General features: G+C 41.6%; 1 protein-coding gene across 1 annotated transcript; it reads left to right on the forward strand.

The window, feature by feature from the left end:
- The first annotated feature begins 5,181 nt into the window (after positions 1-5,181).
- sv2ba (synaptic vesicle glycoprotein 2Ba) lies at positions 5,182-22,541 on the forward strand. Its single transcript, XM_076742779.1, has 13 exons — positions 5,182-5,324; positions 9,301-10,045; positions 14,102-14,282; positions 16,015-16,166; positions 16,405-16,538; positions 17,091-17,180; positions 18,294-18,407; positions 18,518-18,606; positions 18,750-18,914; positions 19,025-19,158; positions 19,447-19,647; positions 19,757-19,916; positions 20,983-22,541. The coding sequence occupies exons 2-13, from the start codon at positions 9,571-9,573 to the stop codon at positions 21,164-21,166; spliced, it is 2,079 nt and encodes a 692-aa protein (XP_076598894.1). The 5' UTR covers positions 5,182-5,324; positions 9,301-9,570; the 3' UTR covers positions 21,167-22,541.
- The last annotated feature ends 66 nt before the right edge of the window (positions 22,542-22,607 follow it).

The raw sequence follows: 22,607 nt of genomic DNA on the forward strand, positions 1-22,607 counted from the left end.
GAATCATACTGTTGTTGCACTGGGTGACATGTTCCTCCATTGTGATAAGCATGAACACTTAATTCAAAGATAATTCCACAAACATACTCACTGTAGCATGTGTACTAATCTGCTGCTGAAAATAGTCCCCCAAAAAACACAATTTACTCCTGTTCAAGCAACAGTTGTTAAACACTACAGTGCCCAGCTGTTTCAGGAAATTACTCAGCCTTTTAAACTACACATTTGTAGTTTTGTCCTCACTTTGAACCAGTGGCCTTGTGTACCACAGACAAGGTATGTTGTGTTTGTGTTTTTTGCCCTCTACTGATAATCAAAAATCCCCTTGGAGGACAATAAAGATCTGAGCTGAGCTGAAATGAACTGAAGGTAGAGGAGTCGTAAATATCAGTATGTCATTGGTTTTGGTGTTTTTATGGGATTTGCTGACAATAATAATTAAAAAAAAAACGTTCAGACTGATCTGGAACCTGCTCAGCATTTGACCTCTCATTAAATGCACGTATCCATGATTACAAACTATAAATTGGCTGAGTATTGGAATATCAGCATCAAGGTGAGCTATGGTGCAAATTTAAGATTTTATTACCAAGCTATTTGCTGAAAACTGTTATATTAAACAAACAAACAAACAAACAAACAAACAAACAGAATTCAGCATTACAATAACTACTTAAAAACATAAAGTAAAAACATTTACAGGTAGGGACAAAGACCTTTAAGTGTCAGTGAAAGGTCACAGTTCAGATCTGTATGACATGAATCAATGTATTTATAATTATCAGCATTCATGCATAATTTCAGTCCCTGTCATGTCCACAAGATGTCAGTGTCTGTGGTGCTGCAGGTCAGTAAGTCCAGTTGATCCCATCAGCTGGGATTTACTGTCTTTGTGGAGTCTAAACACACCACAATACAAATCACTGTCACACAAACTGTGTGTGGGAGTGAGTCTTCCACAAATCATGCAGAATTTTAACATTCAACATTTTCAGACAGAAGAATGGAACGATCAAATTATCTTCGATGCACTAAAGCTATGATTGAATTTCATCCTCGCTGTTGACTCACAAGGCCTGATTTTAGGTCAGAGTTTACCTGCATGTGTCTGTCTAAGTCTGCATGTACTTACGCATGTATATGTCCATGCATGCAGTCCTGGATGTACGCCAGAGACCAGGTCAGGTGACTAAAGCTGAGCTGGTGTATCCAACCAAATGAGAGGGATCTAGGGAGGTCCACGCTGCCACCCACCACACCTCCTACCTCCATTCACTAAAGCCCAGCAGATTAACTCCCTCAGATCTCTCCTCTTTAATTAGGAGCAAACAGGAGGATTGAAGGCAGAGTGACTTCACAAGGAAAATTCAAAAGACACCCTGCAAAATAAACAGAGAAGCCTGATTTATTGCTCCTAACTCATAATCATCATGATAATTACCATCTCTACAATGTCACTGAGTTAATCATTTACTCTAAAAGGTACCATCATTTGAATTATATTTGACATTTTTAACTCTGCACATCAAACAGATGGACAAAGGAGAGCAAAATGAGCCTCAATAAAACTTCCAGGAGGGTTTGAGAACTTGCCTTAGCCCTGTGATCCACCATGATGCTCCATACCATCCATCCTAAAAAACAGACTCCAGTTCAGCAAAGAGAAATAGCACAAAACTAAATGGCAGTAATTGCACCGAGTTTTGCTTGGTGTGACTCTTCTCTGCCTTCTTATCTTAAAGTTATTTCGTGCCCACATACAGAAGACTTCAAAAAGGACAGACAACTGAAACTTGACTAGGTGATACAGAAACCCTTAGTGACTTAAAAAGAGCAGCACCTCCTCAGTGTTCATGTTAGACAAGAAAAGTAAATAATTTCCTGAACCCAAGTCAATACAGCCCACACTATATTTCACTGACTGTCGAATAAGCTGTAAATCCCCCCATCAACAGCAAGCAGCTAATGGCAACGATGTCAGGGGTCAGAGGAAACTCACATTTATATGACCCCAGGCTCATCGTGGAGTCCAGCACATTAAAATAATAAAGTTAAACAGCATGAAGTGCAGTTTCAAGTTAAGAAAAGGGACACAGAGAGATGGTTTTTATCACTTTTTCCCAGAATCCTCCCCTTGGACGCTATTAATTTCCTGGGTGTTTGCATGAGGCGTCTCTGTGAGCTTGCTCGCCATTGCAAGGATTGTGCAGGGCTAGGCCCCACCCCCTGAGGCAGGCCTAGCAGGCACCATTAACTGTAATCCCAATGTGTTCGCCAGAGGACGAAGCTCTGAAGATGAAGGGCAGGGACATCAGGGCGAATATGTCCGCAGCCAAATGCTAACTTTCCATCCCAGGATAAGTCAATATCTTAGTGATCATGTGTATGATTTCACTCTTTATCATTAATATTAACAGGATGCAGGCCTGACTGTTGGGTATACATGTTGGATTATTCATCGGGAGAGGTCCAAAAATGTCATGATAGTGTAATGATGAATGTATGAGCGTGTGATTGGTGGACAGTGTGTCTGGATGGAGGGGTAAAGGCTGTCAAAGGCGGGGCTTGGAGGAGGGGTTAAATGAAGACTGGTGAAGACAGAGAGTATGGGGGCTAAATTTAGCCAATGGCTCTGCTGGGGTGGAGCTAATCCTCTTTGCACTCGAATTATCTGGCCTTCGGATTAGAGAGCTTTGCCTCTATGCAAGACATCTACTCTCTATAATGATGTCCCATAGCAGGCCGTACCATGTCCCCTGGTGGGGGTGGATGAGTTGGCAGACTTGCTGCTGTAACAATGATGAATTTGTTTTAATGGGCCAAAATCATTCATTATTTATCAATACTGTCCACTGATGTCAATACCATTTTATAGTGGTGTCCATACAGTGACAATTGTCATATTTTACTGTACATAGTGAACTAAAATGACCCCATGATGCAGCATACAGTAAAATGTAGGGAGCAAACTGCTACACTCTGTAACCTTCTACTTAGAATTCTTTGCACTGGAAATGTTAAATAGTGAAACTTTAACATGCATCAATGGAGAGGTACACAAGTATAAAGGGAACAGCTGTGATCTTGTAGAAAGATGAAAGTTTTGACTTAGTTGGAACAAATGGTCAATTTATATTACTTTTTAATTGTCTTACTCCAATTGTCCAATCTTAGAGAGTTGGGATCCCCACACTGGATAGCAAGACAAATCTTAAAGGTCATAAGATGATCACAAGAACTGGAAAGCAGGAAAATACATACTTTTGCCACATCAAAGTATGTTTATTTTGCCGGGCTTTCCTCTAATCTTATTTTCATTTGAATCACAGCCCTTTTACCTTTGTTTCTTCTTCTTTCTTTTTTTTCCACCTAATCTTACATCTGTAGATGATTTATATAATACAAGGGGGAAAAACACTCTTTGATTATATGCGTCACAACCAGTAGACACATGCAACCAGTGCAGAGGGGTCACAGATAGACCTCATTTTAAGGGGTTGCAAACCAAAAAAGGTCAGAAACCACTGCTGCAGAGTATGTTACTGATGTATATTCAGTTTACTGCAGCGTGCATGTGACGATGATGATGATGATGCCAGTTAACAGTGTTGAACAGTGATGAATTATTTAAATCTTTTACTTAAGGAAAAGTAGAAATACCACAGTGTGGAAACACTTCACTGTCACAGCTCATTAGCTGCACTGACAACATTACTTCCCTAAAAGTACAAAAGAATAAGCAACAAAATGTTCTCAAAATATCAAAAGTAAAAGTATGCATGGGCAGAATGGCCCCAGTACATACTATTGTATTATTACTGCTGGTGTATAATATAACCTTGATATCAATGTTATAGCTGTTCAAAGTCGAGCTAATTGAAGGTATTTTATAAACAGACAACTCACAGAAAGATGATAATTGTTTCCAGCAAAACCATCAATAGTTCCACTTGTGGGGATTGTCAGCTTTTCCTTGTCTTATGTGATAGTAAACTGAATGTCTTTGGGTTTGGACTGTTCATCAGACAAAACTAGCATTTTTCCAAATTTTCTTTTTATAGAGCTTGAGAAAATTGATAAAGGTACTCAGGATAAATCCCACCGATGTAATGCCACCACACAGCTGAAATTCTGAACACTTGAGCACACTTGATGATGCATTAGGGCCTTAACTTTCACACTACAGGAGTACAGTGTAAACACCTCCGGTAAAAGCAAACTACTGAAAGACATTTTGGTCGAGGGAGACTGCAGAGAGACACTGGTGAAGGCCACTCGAGGCCTAAGTAATACATCTATATTAAAAGCTTCTATATTATATAATGTACCATCATCTGGGAAGAGCCTGGCATCAACCCACCATATTATCCAACTGTAACTGCTGTTCTCTCTGTGGCGACAGTCCTCTTTGCTCTCACAGTCAGTATATTTTCTGTATGTAAATCACAGAAGTGATATGAGGTGCAGGAGCGCTATGATTATCCATCTCCAGCAGTAGGTACTACTCACACACATTCATGATCACCTCCGCACTCACCCAACACCCAACACAATGAACCGCCACGCCTTCCTTCCTGCTTCAAGGGAAGAGGAAAATTTTAGCCATTTTTCAAGATGTGCTTCCAGAGTGACTCGGCATAGATGAACAGTAACAGTGGTGAGATATCGACTCAAGGCCTCATTCTGGCTGGTGTAATTATAGACAGCCATTATCCAAATATGCCATCACAGTCCACTACAGTGATGACAGTGCTAGCTGAAACCACCTGGTGTAATGTCTGAATGGACTCTAAAACATGCACACTCTTGGAGAACTCTTGACAGTGATTGCAGACCACTGAATGCCCAGATTAAAACCACCATGACGACATGGCCCTGCTGAAGTGTCCTTGAACAAAGAAATATAGAATCTGTACTGATTCCAGGGCAGCTGTCCTGGCAGCTGACAATGACCCCTGACCTCTTTGTAGATGAGCGTTTGTTGAGATCAAGAGTGTCGCAAAAGATCCTGGAGAGTGTAGCAGTCACTATCAGTGGAGCCTATTGCCATTTACACTTGGAGGACTGTACCACTGGTTACCAGAGGTGGGGGGGGTTAGCTCCAGGGAGCTTCCTGTAGGGATGAGCCCTGGTTGGGGGGGGGGGGGGGGGTATCGTGAGGTTGGATCCTAATCCCTTAGCCTTGGTTGGCTGCAGTACGGCCTTAGGATAAACTGACATGTAGGCTTTGGACATATGAAAATGCTACTTGGACTTTAGCAATTTTGTATTTATGCTTGCTTTGTTCAGAAGTCATTTTTTATGTTGTGGGAATGCCAACTCTGGTAAGACAACTTTATTTTCCTTAAATGTTTGCTGCATTGTGCTATTGAATTTGTTCTTTTGTCAGACAAGTTAGTGAGGAAGTGAAAAATAATGTAGACTGAAAAAATACGTGTTATGCCATAATTTATTTTTCTAGTTTTATCCATTGAAACTACATTAAAATGGAGCGTCAGTTCATTTTCATCCATCAACATTACCACGTATATAATAAAATCAATCCATCTACATAACAACTTCTCATTTTGTTAACCGTGAGTCACCCTGATACTTGATTTAAGATGAAATGTAGAAAAGAGGACTTTATTCTCATACCAGTCTGAATGTCTTCTATTGCATACGAGGACACCACTGTCACTCAAACTAGTATTTCTGGTAGCAAAGACAGCAGCATAAAAATATCACAAGAAAGATATTTGTTGAGGCCCAGAATGGAAATTCCTGCTCCGTAACTGACCTAGTGACAGTATTTTACCCAGAAACATGTTGCTAATAAATGTGCTTGACAGGTCGTCTCCAGAAATCACAATGGATTGTCCTTTGACCTCTCGAGGTCACAGAGGAGCTGAGATTAAAATGAATTCATCGTTTTGACAGTTGAGCTATTCCACCAACAGATACAACACATGTAGTAGATGCAGTCTAATAGATGCATTTTTTTTTTTCAGAAAATAATACATGTTTTTAACCTAATATCTCTGTCCTCAGTGCAATCAAACCTCTCACCTTGATGTTTAGTGAGGCCGTGGTGGTGCCAGCTTGTAGAAACGGTCGGCCATTGATGAGGAAATTAGGCTATGCAGTTACGATGATGAAAACACCTGAAAATTTAGCCATTGTCAAGCTGAGAAAAATAACAATTCATAAGATAATTAAAGAAAATTAATTATAACCCTGACAATGGTAGATAACGAGTAAAATATTCTGCGAAAAAAGCTGTGGGTTGTAGAGTTGAGTAATGATTTTTTTTTCCCCATTTCTACTTCCCAAATATAATTATAGCCTACATCCAAGTCTCTGGATGTGCAAATATGGGTGAAGAAAGTGAATAAATAAACACTTCCCCAACTCTCAGTGGCTACTGATGGGGTGCTTTTGAGCAGTGCACTTATGCCTAATGAAGGCAGAACAAGGCACTTGGAGCTGCTCTGTGACCAGCAGTGGAAGACTGTGGTTATACAGAACGTGCAGGTGACTGGATGAATCAAAATGAGGCCAAAGCTGGAAAAAGTCTTCAAGCACTGGCCTCAGAGCAGCTCAACTGCTGTGTCTAGCGAAGCATGTTACCACATACATTAATATGAAACTCCAGAAGTGCGTCTGGTTGCGCTGGCCTCTGTAGAACAAACTTCAGAAACTGACGAGGCGAAGACGACAGACTTTGGCTCTGTCGAACTAATAAATGATCTGAGCTGTAAAAGGTCACTTTGAAATTGAGATAGCTTTTTGTGAATCACGCAGCGGCCTCTCTGCTTCATGTTTAACCTCAGACTCACATTGATTTTCATGATTCAAAGGAGCTCTTTGACTTTTCAACACCAGGGACTCTCTCAGAGGAAGGCAAATCATGAACTATTCAAACTCTGCACAGGCACAAATGCTGATTTGACATCTAAGTTAGTGTGAGTGTGAGGTGTGTGTGTGTGTTTGTTGGGGGGGTCAAGTTGATACACTGATAAACACAAACACAGATCAATAAGTTAGAAGAGAAGGGAGACGGAGACAGACAGTGGGGAGAAGAGCGAGTGCAGGCAGTCTAAGTGTTATGTAAGCGCCAGCTGTGTGAGTAAAGGCGCTGCAGCAGGATGATGAAAGCAACACCGCTTCCCTCAGCCAGACTGAGCATCCACCCTCTCACTTTCTCCCCTGAATCCTTCATGTATTATTCACGTCACTGAAGGAAACAGCATGAAACGCTCAGTTGATCGTGATCACATCACGCTTCTGAAATTCCGCTTGTTACCACTGGAAACAAAACTGATTAACGAACACATTTTAACACTGACTTGGGGATTTCAGAAATACACATCCAAGAGCAGCAACTACATCTCAGTGCCTCCAGACTCCATAATCCACAGCTGCTGACGGCCACCTCTGTGACTTTCATGATGAAACAATAATGTTGGGCAAAATGAAAAAATCTGCAGTCTTAATCTGGATTAAATTACAGTGCTCGTCATCCTGGCTCCAAACCAGAACAGACCAAACCAAACCAAACCAACCGTCCACTTGTCGGGATGATAAGACTACAGTTGTTTCTGGATGTAACAAGTAACACCCATCTGAAGAAAGTGACACCTTAAAAATAATTTCAGTCTGTGGGGAAGAAAACTGAATGGTGCAAAATACCATTAATTCAAAAAATATCTTTACTACACAGACAAACAGGACATTTTAACATTATTATGTAACTTGCCAGGTGACTTGTTAACATCTCTAAGAGATCTTGTGTAAAAATGATGCTACATTAGATGAGATTTCAGTCAGTCATTTTGTTTCCACCAAATTGTTATAATTTGAACTGCAAAACCAGCACGTCCTCAAATCTAACTGAGGTCAATTGCTAATGACTCCCAAAATATCGTCCTCATGTCATTAACATTGTGAGACAGTTGCAGTTTTTCTTAGGTTTAGGAATCACAAATACTTGGAAAGCATTGGGAAAAGATCATGGGTTAAACGACCATGTTTCTGTCACGTATGTGAAGTAACTTAAGTACAACATGTGAGTTAGAATAGGTCAGCGTTGACTTTTGGTTTCACACGGGACACAAACAGCAGTCCTGGGCGAAATGTGTCATCACTGAGTCTGCTGACCAACTTTCCAACTCTCCCTATTTGTATTACAGTTGCTACTGCTACTGCTTTTTAACAGTTAGCATTATTAGCATTTCTGTCCTTTAGCATAATTTATAATAATTTCTGCTGAGGACTCGACTCGTCCTGTGGACCTCCCAGTGTCAATGCAAAGCAGTTGCGGCAGAAAGAAGTAAAAGCTACAAAGGCACACAGTTGGACCAGATTGGGCACATTAAGGTTAAATCATGATTTGCGTTTCTTACAGTTAATATTGTGACTCTGAAAGTAGACATTTTCTCATGAATTATGTGGTGTGTTGCATTCAGCTATGCAGCTTGGTTGTCTGCCACAAAATATTTCTGCAATACATCATCATCTGTCCAGAGGATTCAGCCTCAGGCTAACCATTTTCTTGATTTGGTAAGAACTTGGACCTGACTTCACTTTGCAAATCCTTTAATCATGTCAATAATGCATGTGACAGGAAGCAAAATTCCTAAAATGCAACATAATTTGTTATTGTCTTCTTGTCGGTCCCTCTGGCTTCTAGCTGCTATAAAAATTGAGACAGATCTGAATGAGCCACTGTTGCAGCAGTGCTATGCAATGGATCAAAATGGCGTCAGAGCATGTGAGTGGGGAGACGAGGAGATTATCTGGTTGTGTGGAATGACACGCAGACTACAAGGCAGACTCAAAATCCTGCACTGCTTTTTCCTGCATCATGACACATTTAATTTCTCACTAGAGTAATAATCTGCGTTTGTTTATGGCTTGAGGTCATTCATATGGACTAAAACATAACATAGAATAGATTAGATGGACAGAAAAGGGAACTAAAGCAAAGTAACAAAAAACAAGACAAAACTGATATTAAATTGCAAGTGAAATCAAAAGCAGCAAAGACATACTTTCTTTTCCTTGGTCTTCTATACATATGTGACTCATTGTTAGCAAGTCACAGTGTATTCTTATAGATTTTCTCTCTCTGTTTTTGTCCTTGGTTGAGGGTCGAAGGTCCTAATGTACCCTTAATCTTTTTATATTTGAATGTTATTACTTGACTTGGCAGGTCGTGCCAAAGGGGACTGTTGCATCGCAGTGTCTCTGCTTTACAAAACGCATTCTTCTTTGCTGTTATGCTGACAGGCTCTTTGTTATATGTGCGTTGTGTTTCAGGTTCAGCATGCAGCACTGTGCAAATCGCTGAAGGCAATAGTCTTTCAACACAGCTGTTGAGGCCTTAAATTTGAGACACCTCAGAAGATCGAGCCACAGAATACCTACAGTTTCCATTGAACACCTGGAATCCAGGACTGGAGCAACACTGAGAGCAACTCACAGCTCCTTGGGAGGATTATGCCATTATAGCTGACAGCTAGAGCTTCCTTAGAGTACGACGGCTACAAGTCAGAGTCTGTCCTGCTCTGCTTACGCCCAGCAAGAACCATGGATGACCCCTATCACAATAATGTGAACCAGCAGGTGACAGAAGGTGGAGAATACACCTACACCCAGGATGGAGGTCAGGATGGCTACCCTTACCAGACAGACTACCCTCCACAGGAAGAGGATGCTGCTAGCGATGCCACCGAGGGCGCAGATGATGATGAGCAGATGTATGAGGGGGAGTACCAGGGCATCCCCCACCCCGATGAAATCAAGGAGGCGCGACGGGCAGCTCGGGCGGAGGCCAGGAGAAAAGCCCGTTTAGCTGGTCAGCAGGAGGAGGAGGAGGAAGCTCTGCCAGAGCAGTATGAGACCATCATGGAGGACTGCGGCCATGGACGCTTCCAGTGGATGCTCTTCTTCGTGCTGGGCCTGGCACTAATGGCTGATGGTGTGGACGGCTTTGTGGTGGGCTTTGTCCTGCCCAGTGCTGAGAAGGACATGTGCATATCCAACTCCAACAAAGGATTGCTGGGTAAGTGACAGCAAGGGAGGGAAGATAAACTGAGGTTTCTGCTGAGTGTATGTGGTGAAAACTTAGAACTGGCTTCAAATTGTCATTGTAAAATAAAATCACCATTTGAAAATTGATTTTGCAACACTGAGAAAGGAAAAGCTTTTTTAATTTTAACCCACTTTTAACCCACAAAAAAAAAAAAAAAATCAAAAAGACTAAATGTCTACAGCCATGCTAGCAGTTCCCTGAGCCAGCACTGAGGCACACTGGTGCTTTGAGCTAAATGCTAACTTGAGCAAGCTGGTGGTTGGCAGATATAATGTTTACCATGTTCACCCATTTAGTTTAGTGTGTTAGCATGATAATTTTTGCTAATTAAAACCAAGAGCAAAGTACACCTGAACATGATGGGATGCCATTAGTTATGCAGGTATTTTGTCAAATCAAATTTTGATCTGATGATGGTGCTAGAGGAAAAGCCAGTGGATCACCAGAGTTACTATAATCCATCCTAATGGGAACACAAATATCAGGGGATCAAAGTCAACAGAATTCACTCTCTTTGCACCATGAACCGTTGTACGAAATTTCACGGCAATTCATCCAAAAGAGGGACCAACAGACATTGCGGTCCCTCGAGCAGCTAGCATGACTAAAAACTAATATAGCAAGCAGCCTTTGGAGACCTACAGTACTAAGTAATTACAGTCATCTGCGTCACTCTACGAGTTCCAATCTTTACCCAGGGACGAGGAACTCATCAGTGAAAAGGGAAATTCTGTTGTGCTTGCTTGAAGCAAAATCCTGCATATGTTTGGCTCTTGATGGCACATGGTTGCAGACCACTACATCAGACAGAAATATCCCCCAGCCACTGGGACAAATTAAAGGAAAAGGCTTGGATCTTTCTAGGCAGATGCAAATATTACAAACATAACCAGCACTGTGTGTAATGAAAGGGTATAGTTCCATTGTGAGCCACCAGATTGAGTCACCAGATAGTGAGCCTTGGCACTGGTACTACAAGTGTCTGGAAGATGACCTGAGGGACGCATCACCACATGTTAATTGTTTAATTGTACTAGATACACGGCAGAGAAATAAGCGCCGGTTTCACTATCCTTTGGATGTTACTGTGTATGAAGAATGATGTATCCTTTAGTTCAGCTGTCTGCTAGCTTCACTTGTTCCCAAATATTGTACCACAACAGTAAACATGCCAAAAAAGATACTGAAATTTGTATGCAGCATAGACCCAACTTACTGGGAAATGTACCTTGAAAACGTCTGCTCCTCACTTTCTGTGCAGACAACTAAACTGCAAATTAAAGCCCCTCACCTTATTTCCCAGGCCTCGAGGGTAGCCTAGCGATGTGGCAGATTGCACATCGCTCATTTCATCTTAACAACAGGCTCCTGGGATGAGGCATTGCAAGAGATTGATGAGGAACCCGGTGGTGATTGTATTCAGTATGTGTTCCCAGGCTAATATGGAGCATGTTGCAGCAGTCAGAGAGCCTGGCGACCTGCAGTGCCCGGTGCAGAGCTGTCAGATACGCTTCAGGCCTCTGACAGTCTCTGGTAGCAGGAGGAAGGCCTGGCGAAAATGAAATCACAGCGTCTGTGCAGAGCGGGAGGGGAGCACTGATCATCGGCAGAGAATATGAAGTAGATCTGCAGAATGATCCTATCTGATTCAGGCTCATGCTCTGTTCACCACACTCACAGGAACAGAAATCTGTTTAATCTTAACTTTTATCTTGGATACCAGATAGACTCCCATACCTTTTGTTAAAAAGAGGAGGATGGTCGGTGCACTTACCTTTAATGGTGCTTTTATTGTTTAATCTATAGAGAGAAAATACATGACGGTTATAGTGGGAGACCCAATGCTGGAGACAACGAGGAGGCAGGTTTTAAATCTTAGGCTTGATGAGATTTAATCAACTGTCTCAAGGAAATTGCAAGACTTGCAGCTAATGCACTTCTGCAATAAAACTAGCATTGCAATTAAAAAGGTCATCCATTTATTATGAGATGGTTTTTAATGATGCTTTCCTGATGCTATAGAGATAATCTGCTTGGCATTGGCCTGGTGCTCCGTATGTTGGTGCTTGGCACTTATGTGCTTTTGCATTAATCACATCACATGCCAATCAAGTACAATGTCCAGTTCCGTGATGTCATTTTCCTTTTGATCGATTTTGATGTTTTACAGGTTTCGGGAGATTTTCTTTGTCTGTTAAGCAATGATACACATGATATGTCACTCGTCTCTCTAGTTATAGGTGGACTTAGTGACCAGTGTTTGTCTAATGATTGAGATATATTGTATTATTTTTGTTCATTGTAATTTAAAATTTTTCCAATTTACATCATGGTGGTTGTCAGATATGTTGACCATATTCCAATAAAATACATCCAACAAGTCACATATTGGCAAGCTTATGTTAGTTTTATCAGTAGGGTCAATTAAATGCACAGCACTTACTTACAACTACAAATATCAGCAGTAATAAAAACTCTGTGTGGGATCTAGTTTGTGCAGTGCAGCCTGGTTTGATGTATTGATGCATAAAATTTCCACTTAGTGAACACATTACTGTATGTTGTAAGTCTGAACTTATGAATAGTTGGAGCAGGGACTACATATTGAAAAACGCCTCATTTCTGTTTTAACTATGTACACAGGCTTTAACCTTTCTTTAGACATATTGTATGTCTGGACTCTGCAACTCTGCAGTTTTTTTCCACTAGATTCGTTGTCTCTTCATCTAGATGTGCTAAATGCACTAACAGTGCTTTCACATTTAATACTGCAAGAAAAAGGAAAAGTCCTCTTTCCCCCCCAGGGATTCTGTGTCTTCACTGTGCTCAAGGACACCTTAACAGGCAGATAGAAGCTTGTTGCTGCAGGGGTGGATCCTGAGCCTCCACTGAAGGACAGAATTTCTAATCACAAGGCCACCCTGTCAACCTGTCCGTGCACATATCCAAGGCATACACATGGCTTTAAGCAACAACTTGGCCATGATATTAGGTGACATGTTAGCCTCGACTGGTTGTCTCCCTGTGCCCTGAGCAGTTTCTTGTTGAATGAGTTAGGGATGTGCAGCTTGGCGTGTAGAGCACCGGAGCATTTGGATAGTCTAGTAATCCACAGGGAAGGTGCACACCATGGCTCCACGTGCCGTTAAGCTGCTTAGTCCCACTGTAATTAGGGCTGTGTGTAGTAAAAACACAGAGCAGGCAGGAGGTTTAAACAACACGGTGAAGAGGTTTGCCGAGGTTGCAGGTTAGAGTCCTGACACTGACAGCAGGAGAGAGCATATTACTCTCCCCAGAGACATAAAAAGAAAGCACATAATCATTATTATCTCCTTGGTGCAGTCATGGACAGCACAGCTGGTCACTGTTAAGGGCTGTTGCCTTACAAGAAAAAGAAATGGCAGAGTAGACCTCCTGCCTTGTGCATGCTGGGATGGGCTCCAGTCCGCTGTGACTTAAAGTGGGATTCTGCAGGTAAAATGTCAAAAAGAAAGCCCTGATAACAGCAAAGACAACTGGAGGATCGCATGTGAACAGAGCTGGAAGCAGATTTTAAGATATGGAAAGTGTAGGTGAATCACTCTCAGATGCCTCAAAATCATTAAGACCTTTATTTCTCAGGCTTTGTTGGAACGGTATCATGAGCCAAGATGTATTTTCTGGTACGTTTGTGAATGTTCGGAAATGTTGATCAGAGCATGCATGTTAGGATGAGTCACACTGAATCAGAGCAGAGAGTGTGATGGTTTCTCTGTTCCTGTGTGCTCATACGAGGGTAAAGGGAGCCCCCTTGTGGAGATCAGGACTATCAGCCTTGTTTTTTTTCTATTTAATTACAGATCTGCTGTACGTACACTCCTTCCAGCGATGCTTGTATCTATCTTTATATGTATGCAAATGCATTATCTCTGGTGCGAACACTGTGTGATTCATGAGCTCACATGGGCATTATGGGAGTTAAATGTGGAACTGGTGTAAAGGTCAAATGTCTTCATCTGATGTTTGTGTTTGTGTGTGTATTTGCAGGTCTGCTAGTGTATGTAGCCATGATGGTGGGGGCATTGGTGTGGGGAGGTCTGTGTGATAAGATGGGGAGGAGGAAGTGTCTGATCTACGTCCTCACCATCGACCTGGTCTTCTCCTTCCTGTCCTGCTTCGCTCAGGGCTACGGCTTCTTCCTCTTCTTCAGGTTCTGCTCTGGCTTTGGGTGAGACCCGTTTACATTCATGTTCACGTTTACATTCATGTTCACATTTACATTTGCCTTGCTTGAGCAAAAGACAGCGTAACAGGCTTTTATAATGACTGACCTTTTCCAGAAATAATCCTTTTAATGGAAGCAAGCTTCTCCGTAACATTCAGGGGAAAACGCACCCTCCCCGTAATTGTTTTTTGAGGATCTTTGTTCCAAAATAAGATACCTGACATTTAAGTAAGATGAGTAATAGGTTGCACTTCCATTAAAACAAAGTCCCTGAGGTACATAGAGGACAAGAACACCAGTCCACTCACTTGTTAGTTGATATTCCTCAGCAATATAACACATTTACATTGAGATTTCTGTTTATTTACTTCAATAGAGCATTTCTTTATTGTGCCAATTAAAACAAGTGAACAATGCTCTTTGCTTGTTTTTAATTTGAGTTTTATTGCTGACTTCCTGCTGTCATCAGCACCTTGGTGCTATGCACAGATTGATTTTGGAGCTTTCAAACACACATTTCTTTTGATAATGATTGCACCGTGAGTGTACCCAGACCTGCAATATTGATGTCTGAGCTTTTTGCTAAGCCAAAAAATACAAGGTCACCAAAATACAACGTTCAGCTGTTGGTGATTCGCTGTGATAATGAGCCCCATGTTAGTCATTAACACTCACATCTGCGGAAGAACTGTGCCCGTTTTGCTGGCTTCACAAAACATACAGAGCAGGCTAGACAAGAAGATTTCCCATCGCGATAAAACAACAAAGAAACTGTCTAAAAGGCCAATGATTGTGTTGATGTGAAACACTCAGTGCTAGTTTTTCTGTCCTCCATGTAATGTGTAATGTGTATATGGTTATCTGCTTCACTGACGCCAACAATCAACCTGCAGGCTCGAGCCATATAACATTCAGCCAACTTTCCCTGATATTAGCCATATTAGTAACTGGTCTAGACAGTCTCAGCATCATCCTGAATACTGAGAGCCCTCTGAAAAAACTCACGTCCAATACAAACCAAAAACTATTCAGTTGCTGCCAGCTATTCTTCATTATCTCGCAAAATGCATTTCATCATCAGTATTCAGAACTGACTGTCACCAATCTGGGTGTTAACTTGTAGGTTTTGATTGCTGCTTCAGAGACGGATGAACGAAAGCTGTCTTTGTACAGCAGAGAACATTTGCAACATAAATTGTCACAGTAGACATTTCTGCTTTGCACATAAACTTTAATGCTTGGCTATTTGTTTGCTGTTAAAAAGTCAGTTTACCCTGAATTACAAAAACTTGCTGTTAACAGTTTTCATGAGAACTATTTCTTCAGTGGAAAGTAGTTCCCATGAAAATGAAAAGTCTGTCGATTATCCAGAGTATGTGGGAGATTGTGTCTAAAGACAGTATTACTGTTGAGTCTTTTAAATATAATATTTAATGTTTTGAGCACTACAAATCAAATTCCATGCACCTCCAATGTGTTGGTGTGGAGGAAGAGACAGGCGTCGAATAAAACCACAGGTATCTGCATAGCTAGATATCAGTAATAAGTGGGAGCAGACAATTTTCATGTCATTCGTGTGGACCAACCATTCAAAATAAGGTATATAACATTAATGTCAAAGGCCAAATATCAAAACAAATGAACCTTTGAATCTTAGAGGATGATGGAATAAAAGCGTCTCCTGACGAAAAGTAGAATCATTTTTTTGAAGACTGTGTTGCGATTCTTACCCCAGAATTGGCGGCTCCATCCCGATAGTGTACACCTACTTCACCGAGTTCCTGCAGATGGATAAACGTGGAGAACATCTGAGTTGGCTCTGCATGTTCTGGATGCTGGGAGGCCTGTACGCCTCCTTCATCGCCTGGGGGATCATCCCTCACTATGGTAACACACACGCATAGACACACACACACACTTTGACTGACATTCAACTATTGAATCCATTTAATGTTTCAAACAACTCATGCAAAAATAGACGCATTGCTGTATAGTACATTGTGTATTTATAAAGGATGACAAGAGGGGTTTTGTTGGACGCAAGTAAAAAAGTGATTTCGACATTAAAATATGGCAGAAAGAGGTCTTGAAATATTAACGTGCTCTTTACTGGGTGACTTTCCAGGCTGGGGCTTTGCCATCGGTACAGAGTTCCAGATCCACAGCTGGAGATTATTCATTCTCGTGTGTCTCTTCCCTGCACTGGCTGCACTCATCGGAGTCGTCTTTATGCCGGAGAGCCCTCGTTTTCTCCTGGAGGTCAGATCTAGTGTTGTCTGATTAAAACCCCCAACATTAAGATATGTCGTCTACTTCAACAGCAAAACACAGGACACATTTATCTGCCCTGCTAATACAGGATTGGTTAAGAATAACCACCAAACTATTTAGATGTATGCTGTCTATTATTATATTAAACATCAGGCTGTAATTGGTTAAAAAATGTTGAGTCATCAGCCACCACAGCAAAATCCCACTGCAGTGCAAAGGTAGCGAAAGGCTGCTAAGGCGCCACCAGGACAGCACCCACCCCTGTTTCTCCTCCAGCACATTGTGAGCCCTTTAACCACATGTGGTATTGTATTTGTATGTTACAGCAGGGCTGCTCCAACATGTTGATATCACACACCCTACTTATCACACGTTTCCCCATCTGATAAGAGGCAGCCCTCATGGGAACACTGTTTCTCAGCTGCATCTGTGTGTGGGAAATAAATGTGCCATAAACCCCAAGAGCTTTCAAAGAAGGCTACCGAAACATGAGTTATGTGGTCGTTCATATGTGAGGTTGTATGTGTGTGTTTTTTCCAGAATGCCCGACATGATGAGGCGTGGATGGTCCTGCGACAAGTTCACGACACCAACTGGAAGGCCAAGGGGGAGCCAGAGAGAGTCTTCACTGTAAGCCTTTATTCACAACAACAGTGCAGTTTTACCTGATCTCTCACCATTCGTTTCTAATTTAGCAGTTCATTGAGAAAAGAAATGTAAGCAGGTTGTTACATCTGATCCTCAGATATTATAAATAACATACTGTAAGTGACTGTAATGTTCCATTTAACTGTAAGACAGTTGTGCAGGCACATGATGGCTGTCTTGCCTATCCTGCCTCTGTTTGGTACATTGTTGAACGCCATGTGTACACAAAATGTAATACATATATGAACAGTAGTGACAAAATATGCTTGATACCATCTAGGATTGTATCGTTTCTGCCACTTTTGCTGCCATGATCTCAGAATTAATACAATAGTAACCTTGAGTGTGGCCATGCTTAGTTTACATCATGCAAATCAGGAAGTTCTACACAGTCTGTGCCCTCCGGTGGTATCCTCCAGTAACACACCTAGTACATAGGCAAGTATGTTAACAATCATGTTAACTGGTTAACCAGCCGGTTGTCTACGTCAACGTGTGGTTAAAAAGCAAGTATATCTCCTGCCTAAACTTGCATGCACAACAAGACAACAGGGCCACAAAGCAGACATTTTAACAGCAGGGAAAGTGAAATTAATGTCATTAACCATGGCTGTACTACACTTAAGCGTACATTTAAGGCCCTGCTGTTGTGCATGCTGGGGCACTTAAATGGAATGTGGCCATCATTAAAGATATTGTTTACATTTCCTACAGTGACAAGTCTAAATGTGTAAAAAATCAGAAATAATTAGGGGGGAAAAATGATAGCAATATTTTTCCCATTTTTAATTTGGCAGCAACATTTCAGTCAAACCTGTCTGTGCTGTTAGTGAAGAACAGTATCGTACATGAATTTCTTGTATTATAAATGTCACAAACATCACATTTTACATGGATGGAGAGAATCTATTGGTGAAAGCTATCTCATAGGATTTTTCCTCCTCAAGCCAGAGAAGCACTGGTGTAAAAGATACAATTACTAATGGAAAAAATACATTATTTTGTTTAAAATCTTTGAAGTAAAGTTTGTTCAGAATTTCTGTTGAAATGAAGATGAAGTCATTTTTTATATGTCCAAACTCTCTCTTTATGAAGGTGACCAACATTAAGACTCCACAAACTCAGGAGGACGAGTTCATAGAGATCCAGAGTGACACTGGAACTGCCTTCCAGCGCTGGACTGTCAGACATGTGACCATGCTGCAACAGGTCTGCAGATCACTCCTACACTACACTGAAATAGAACAGAACACAGAGAATAGGACTTTTGTCAGCATGGCTTTCTTAATGGTCTGTCTGTCCATCTGTCCCTCTTTCAGGTGATGGCTAACATGATGTCATTATCAGCTCCAGAGCTCAGACTGCAAGGCCTCTTCCTGGTTATTGTCTGGTTCTGCTTGGCCTTCAGGTAGCAACTCTATTTAGGCTGTAGACACACACTGAGATTTGTCCTTGTAAAATATACTCACAAAAAAAACCCTCACCTGGCCCTGCGATTGTATCTACTTACGCAGATCATTTCATTTTTATGTGCATTTCTGTGTGTACCAGTTACCACGGGCTGGGAGTGTGGTTCCCCGATATGATCAAATACATGCAGTATGAGGAGTACGAGTCCAAGGTCAGAGTGTTCCACCGAGAACGGGTCGAACGTTTCCACTTCAACTTCTCTCTGGTCAACCAGATCCACCGCGAGGGAGAGTACATCCATGACAAGTACGTTTTCTCAACACCACCCCTCATATATACATATATACATTTGGCCATATTTTGGTCATGATCTTTAAATTTCCAATTTGTTGAGAGATTTCTTTCCTTTCTTTCAGGTTTGCCAACATTGAAATTAAATCTGTGAAGTTTGAGGATTCCCTATTTGAAAACTGCTACTTTGAGGATGTCAAGTCAACCAACACCTTCTTTGAGAACTGCACCATCAAAAACACTGTCTTCTATAACACAGGTATCATGCAAAATTAGTAATGAACGAGCCTAATAAAATTTTCATTGCACTTTTACACTGCTGGCTCCTTTAGGGATCATTAAAGGATCAATAAACTATTAGTGGCATAAAATATATATTTGAACATTAATACTGCACTCAAACAGTCATCTTAGTCAAAGCATTAACACTTTGGAAGACGTTTATCCTCCAGCACTAAGACGCTAAAACGTCTGCTCACAGCTTAATGTAAAATATAAACTAAAAACTGTTAGTGTCGCCTCCTTCACATCCCTCTGTTCTCTGCAGACCTCTGGCAGGAAAAGTTCAAAGACTGCCGAATGGAGAACACCACCTTTCTCCACCCAAAGAAAGGCTGCCATCTGAATTTCCAGGAGGAGAACGACATTGTCATCTACATGGTCAGCTTCCTGGGCAGTTTGGCTGTGTTGCCTGGCAACATCATCTCAGCATTGTTCATGGACAAGATAGGGCGAATCAGAATAATAGGTGAGACCAGCAGAACCTGTAAATATTGTATAGTACAGTAACCCTGGGTGGATGATTCATCAGATTTTGTCTGATGAGTTTCAGTACATTATCATCCATCTTTTTCTAGGTGGCTCTATGCTGGTGTCATCTGCCTGCACCTTCCTGTTGCTGCTGAGTTTCAGTCAAGGAGCTGTTATATGCTGGCAGTGTCTCTTCTATGGCGCCAGCGTGGCTGCCTGGAACGGACTAGAGGTCATTTCTGTGGAACTCTACCCCTCCTCTAAAAGGTACAGTCCAACTCCACACCACTGAAAGAAGGTCCAGTGTGATCTCTAGAGTACCTCAGCTCATTTCTGTTGATTCCCTGTAAGGTTTGTCACAATTAGCTGTTGTCTAAAACCCCTCACCCAAACAGCGAAGGTCCAATCATAGCTGAGCAACTGTAACCAAGCAAGGCCGGCCTGTAAAGCTTTGAATTGGTCCACATGTTGAAGTGGTGTGCGTGGGGCTGCAGCGAGAGGGATAATCAGTTAAGTGGGTAGTGTCTTTTTGACTTTTCCAAAACAAAAACACAAGAGAAAAATGCATAAGGAATGGGTGAAACAGTGTGTTCGTCTGTTCTAGTTGCCCTGCTAACTAGCGTACAAGACACAGTAGCAGTAATAATAACATAGTTTTACTTGCAGAGGCAGGCAGCATTTCATCTGTTAACCACATCATTCTGCTGGGCTGCCTTAGAAAAAGCCTGTTCAGGACTGAAGCCTCTACTGAGTGTGAGCCAAGATGCTACATCATCAGAGTATAAGCTAACATTAGCAGCGCAGTCCAGCTCTTTTTGGCTTTGAGAAGTTTATGCTCCAGTAACTCAAGCCAAACTCATAAACTTGTTAAGATGAAGTTGATAAACTCATCAGTTAGCCGTCATCCTCAAAACACAAACATATTGCTGCAGTACACAACAGTAATACATCTAACCTGGAAGTTCCTTGTCCAAGCATGCTTTTGTACAATAAGCAAGCAAGGATATATAAAAAAAAATAGTATAACATCAAATCACAAAAGTCAGGTGGAGACGGAGCTTCCGAGAAACCTGTAGACTGTTGAAAGAGCAGCTACTCTCTCGGCCCAAAAGGCACAATACAGTAGAATTTAAGAGGAAATCTCATTCAACTGCCATCACACTTAAAACTTTTGCATTCTTATACTGTTTTTATATTTTTTTATCCTTGAGTCAGATAGCAATTCGGTCTCACCAAGGAAAAAACTATGTGCACTGTCAAAATATACACACTGCTGTCACACACCTGTCAGTCACGTGAAATTATGCATCTAATCTTCCTTTCGACTCTGCAGAGGGACAGCGTTCGGTATCCTGAATGGGATCTGTAAGTTTGCGGCCATCATTGCCAGCTTCATCTTTGCAGCCTTCATCGGCATCACTAAGATCATCCCCATCTTCCTGGCCTTCTCCGCCCTCGTCTGCGGAGGCCTGGTGGCTCTAAAGCTGCCTGAAACCCGGGAGAAAATCCTCTCTTGAAAAGCCAAACTCCTGCAGCCTCCAGGCCCCAACAACAGTACCGCTGTGGGGAAAGCTTTTTTGGGAAAGTGTCAGCTTAAACTGAAATGGAGAGAAGAGGAAGAAAGGCCAAGATGTGCGAGCTGTGTTTATGAGTCTGCCATGGTTGTCTGATTAAAAATCTTGAAAACCTGTCTGGTTGCCTATGTGAACCTGTGGTTGCTTTCTCTTCCCTCTGTAAGCTCCTCAGGCTGCCCAGCGTTTCTGTCACAATGTATAAAACTAGTGTTTGTCATTTCCTTTTTATCATTTACTGCCCACCCCCTGCTGACACACACACACACACACACACACACACACACACACAGACACACACACACACACACACACACACACACACACACACACACACACACACACACAGTGTAGCAGCGTTTGTTTTGTTTGAGATTTGTGTAAAGGAAAGATTAATATGAGATGAAAATGTGTCTGTACTTGAAAGGTGATGTAGTTCATGTTACCATGTTGTGCTTTGAGTTCATTCCCTGCCGGAGAAAAGGACAGAAAGACAGAAGACTTATAGTCATAACTTGAATTGGATTTGAATCCTGTTGCATTCACTGCCAAGGCTCAGCAGCAATATCGCTGCTGGGGTTGTTATTCAGAGAAAACACCTCTTTCATTCACCCGGTCTTTATTTAGTCTGCACTGTCCTGCGGTGCATTTATTCTTCTTTAGTTCACATTGTTGCTTGCTTTGTTCTCTCTAAACAAAAACCTGGGTTGACCATTTTATTATATGTAGGAGGTTTTGTTTTTAAAATTGACTCCGCTGCCGTTCATCTCCCAACTGATCCAAGTCCAACCAGCAAAGGTAACCAGCTTGTCCTCCTGTTTGTCGTCTTGTCCTCAGCTGAGGCGCTGTGTCTCTCTTTAATCGTAGAGCTGTGTTCTGTTGGTGGTGATAACTTAGAGTCCTACCTGTCACATCTTGCCATGACAACGTGTAAGGAATTGTTCTGTTTGTCTATTAATTTCTTTTTTGTCTTTTTTCTAAAAAAGAGAGTGGTGTGAAAGTGTGACATTAGATGTTTTGATATGATGCTCTCATTTTAACGTTCTGATGAAGAACAGTTTTACAGAACCTGCTGCAGGTGTCAAGATTTCTAAGGAGCATGTTACTCTTTTGGCATGACTGTGCTGTGTGTGTGTGTGTGTGTGTGTGTGTGTGTGTTTGTGTGAGCGCATGGTTGTTATCCACATCTGTGAATTTACTGAAACAAAACAGTCTGACTACCAATACTATATTTGTTGTTGTACATACTGTAGACCTGTGTACATTAGTTGTAAAATAGTAGCTCCATCATGACTTGAATAAAGCTGAGGGTTATGATCCAGTTTCCTGGTTAATGGTGGATGCAGAATGTGCAAAGAACATATGAAACACGTTCTAAACTTTGAAT

Source organism: Chaetodon auriga, chromosome 1 (genome assembly GCF_051107435.1).
Source record: "Chaetodon auriga isolate fChaAug3 chromosome 1, fChaAug3.hap1, whole genome shotgun sequence".
In the NCBI taxonomy this organism is placed as follows: Eukaryota; Metazoa; Chordata; class Actinopteri; order Chaetodontiformes; family Chaetodontidae; genus Chaetodon; species Chaetodon auriga.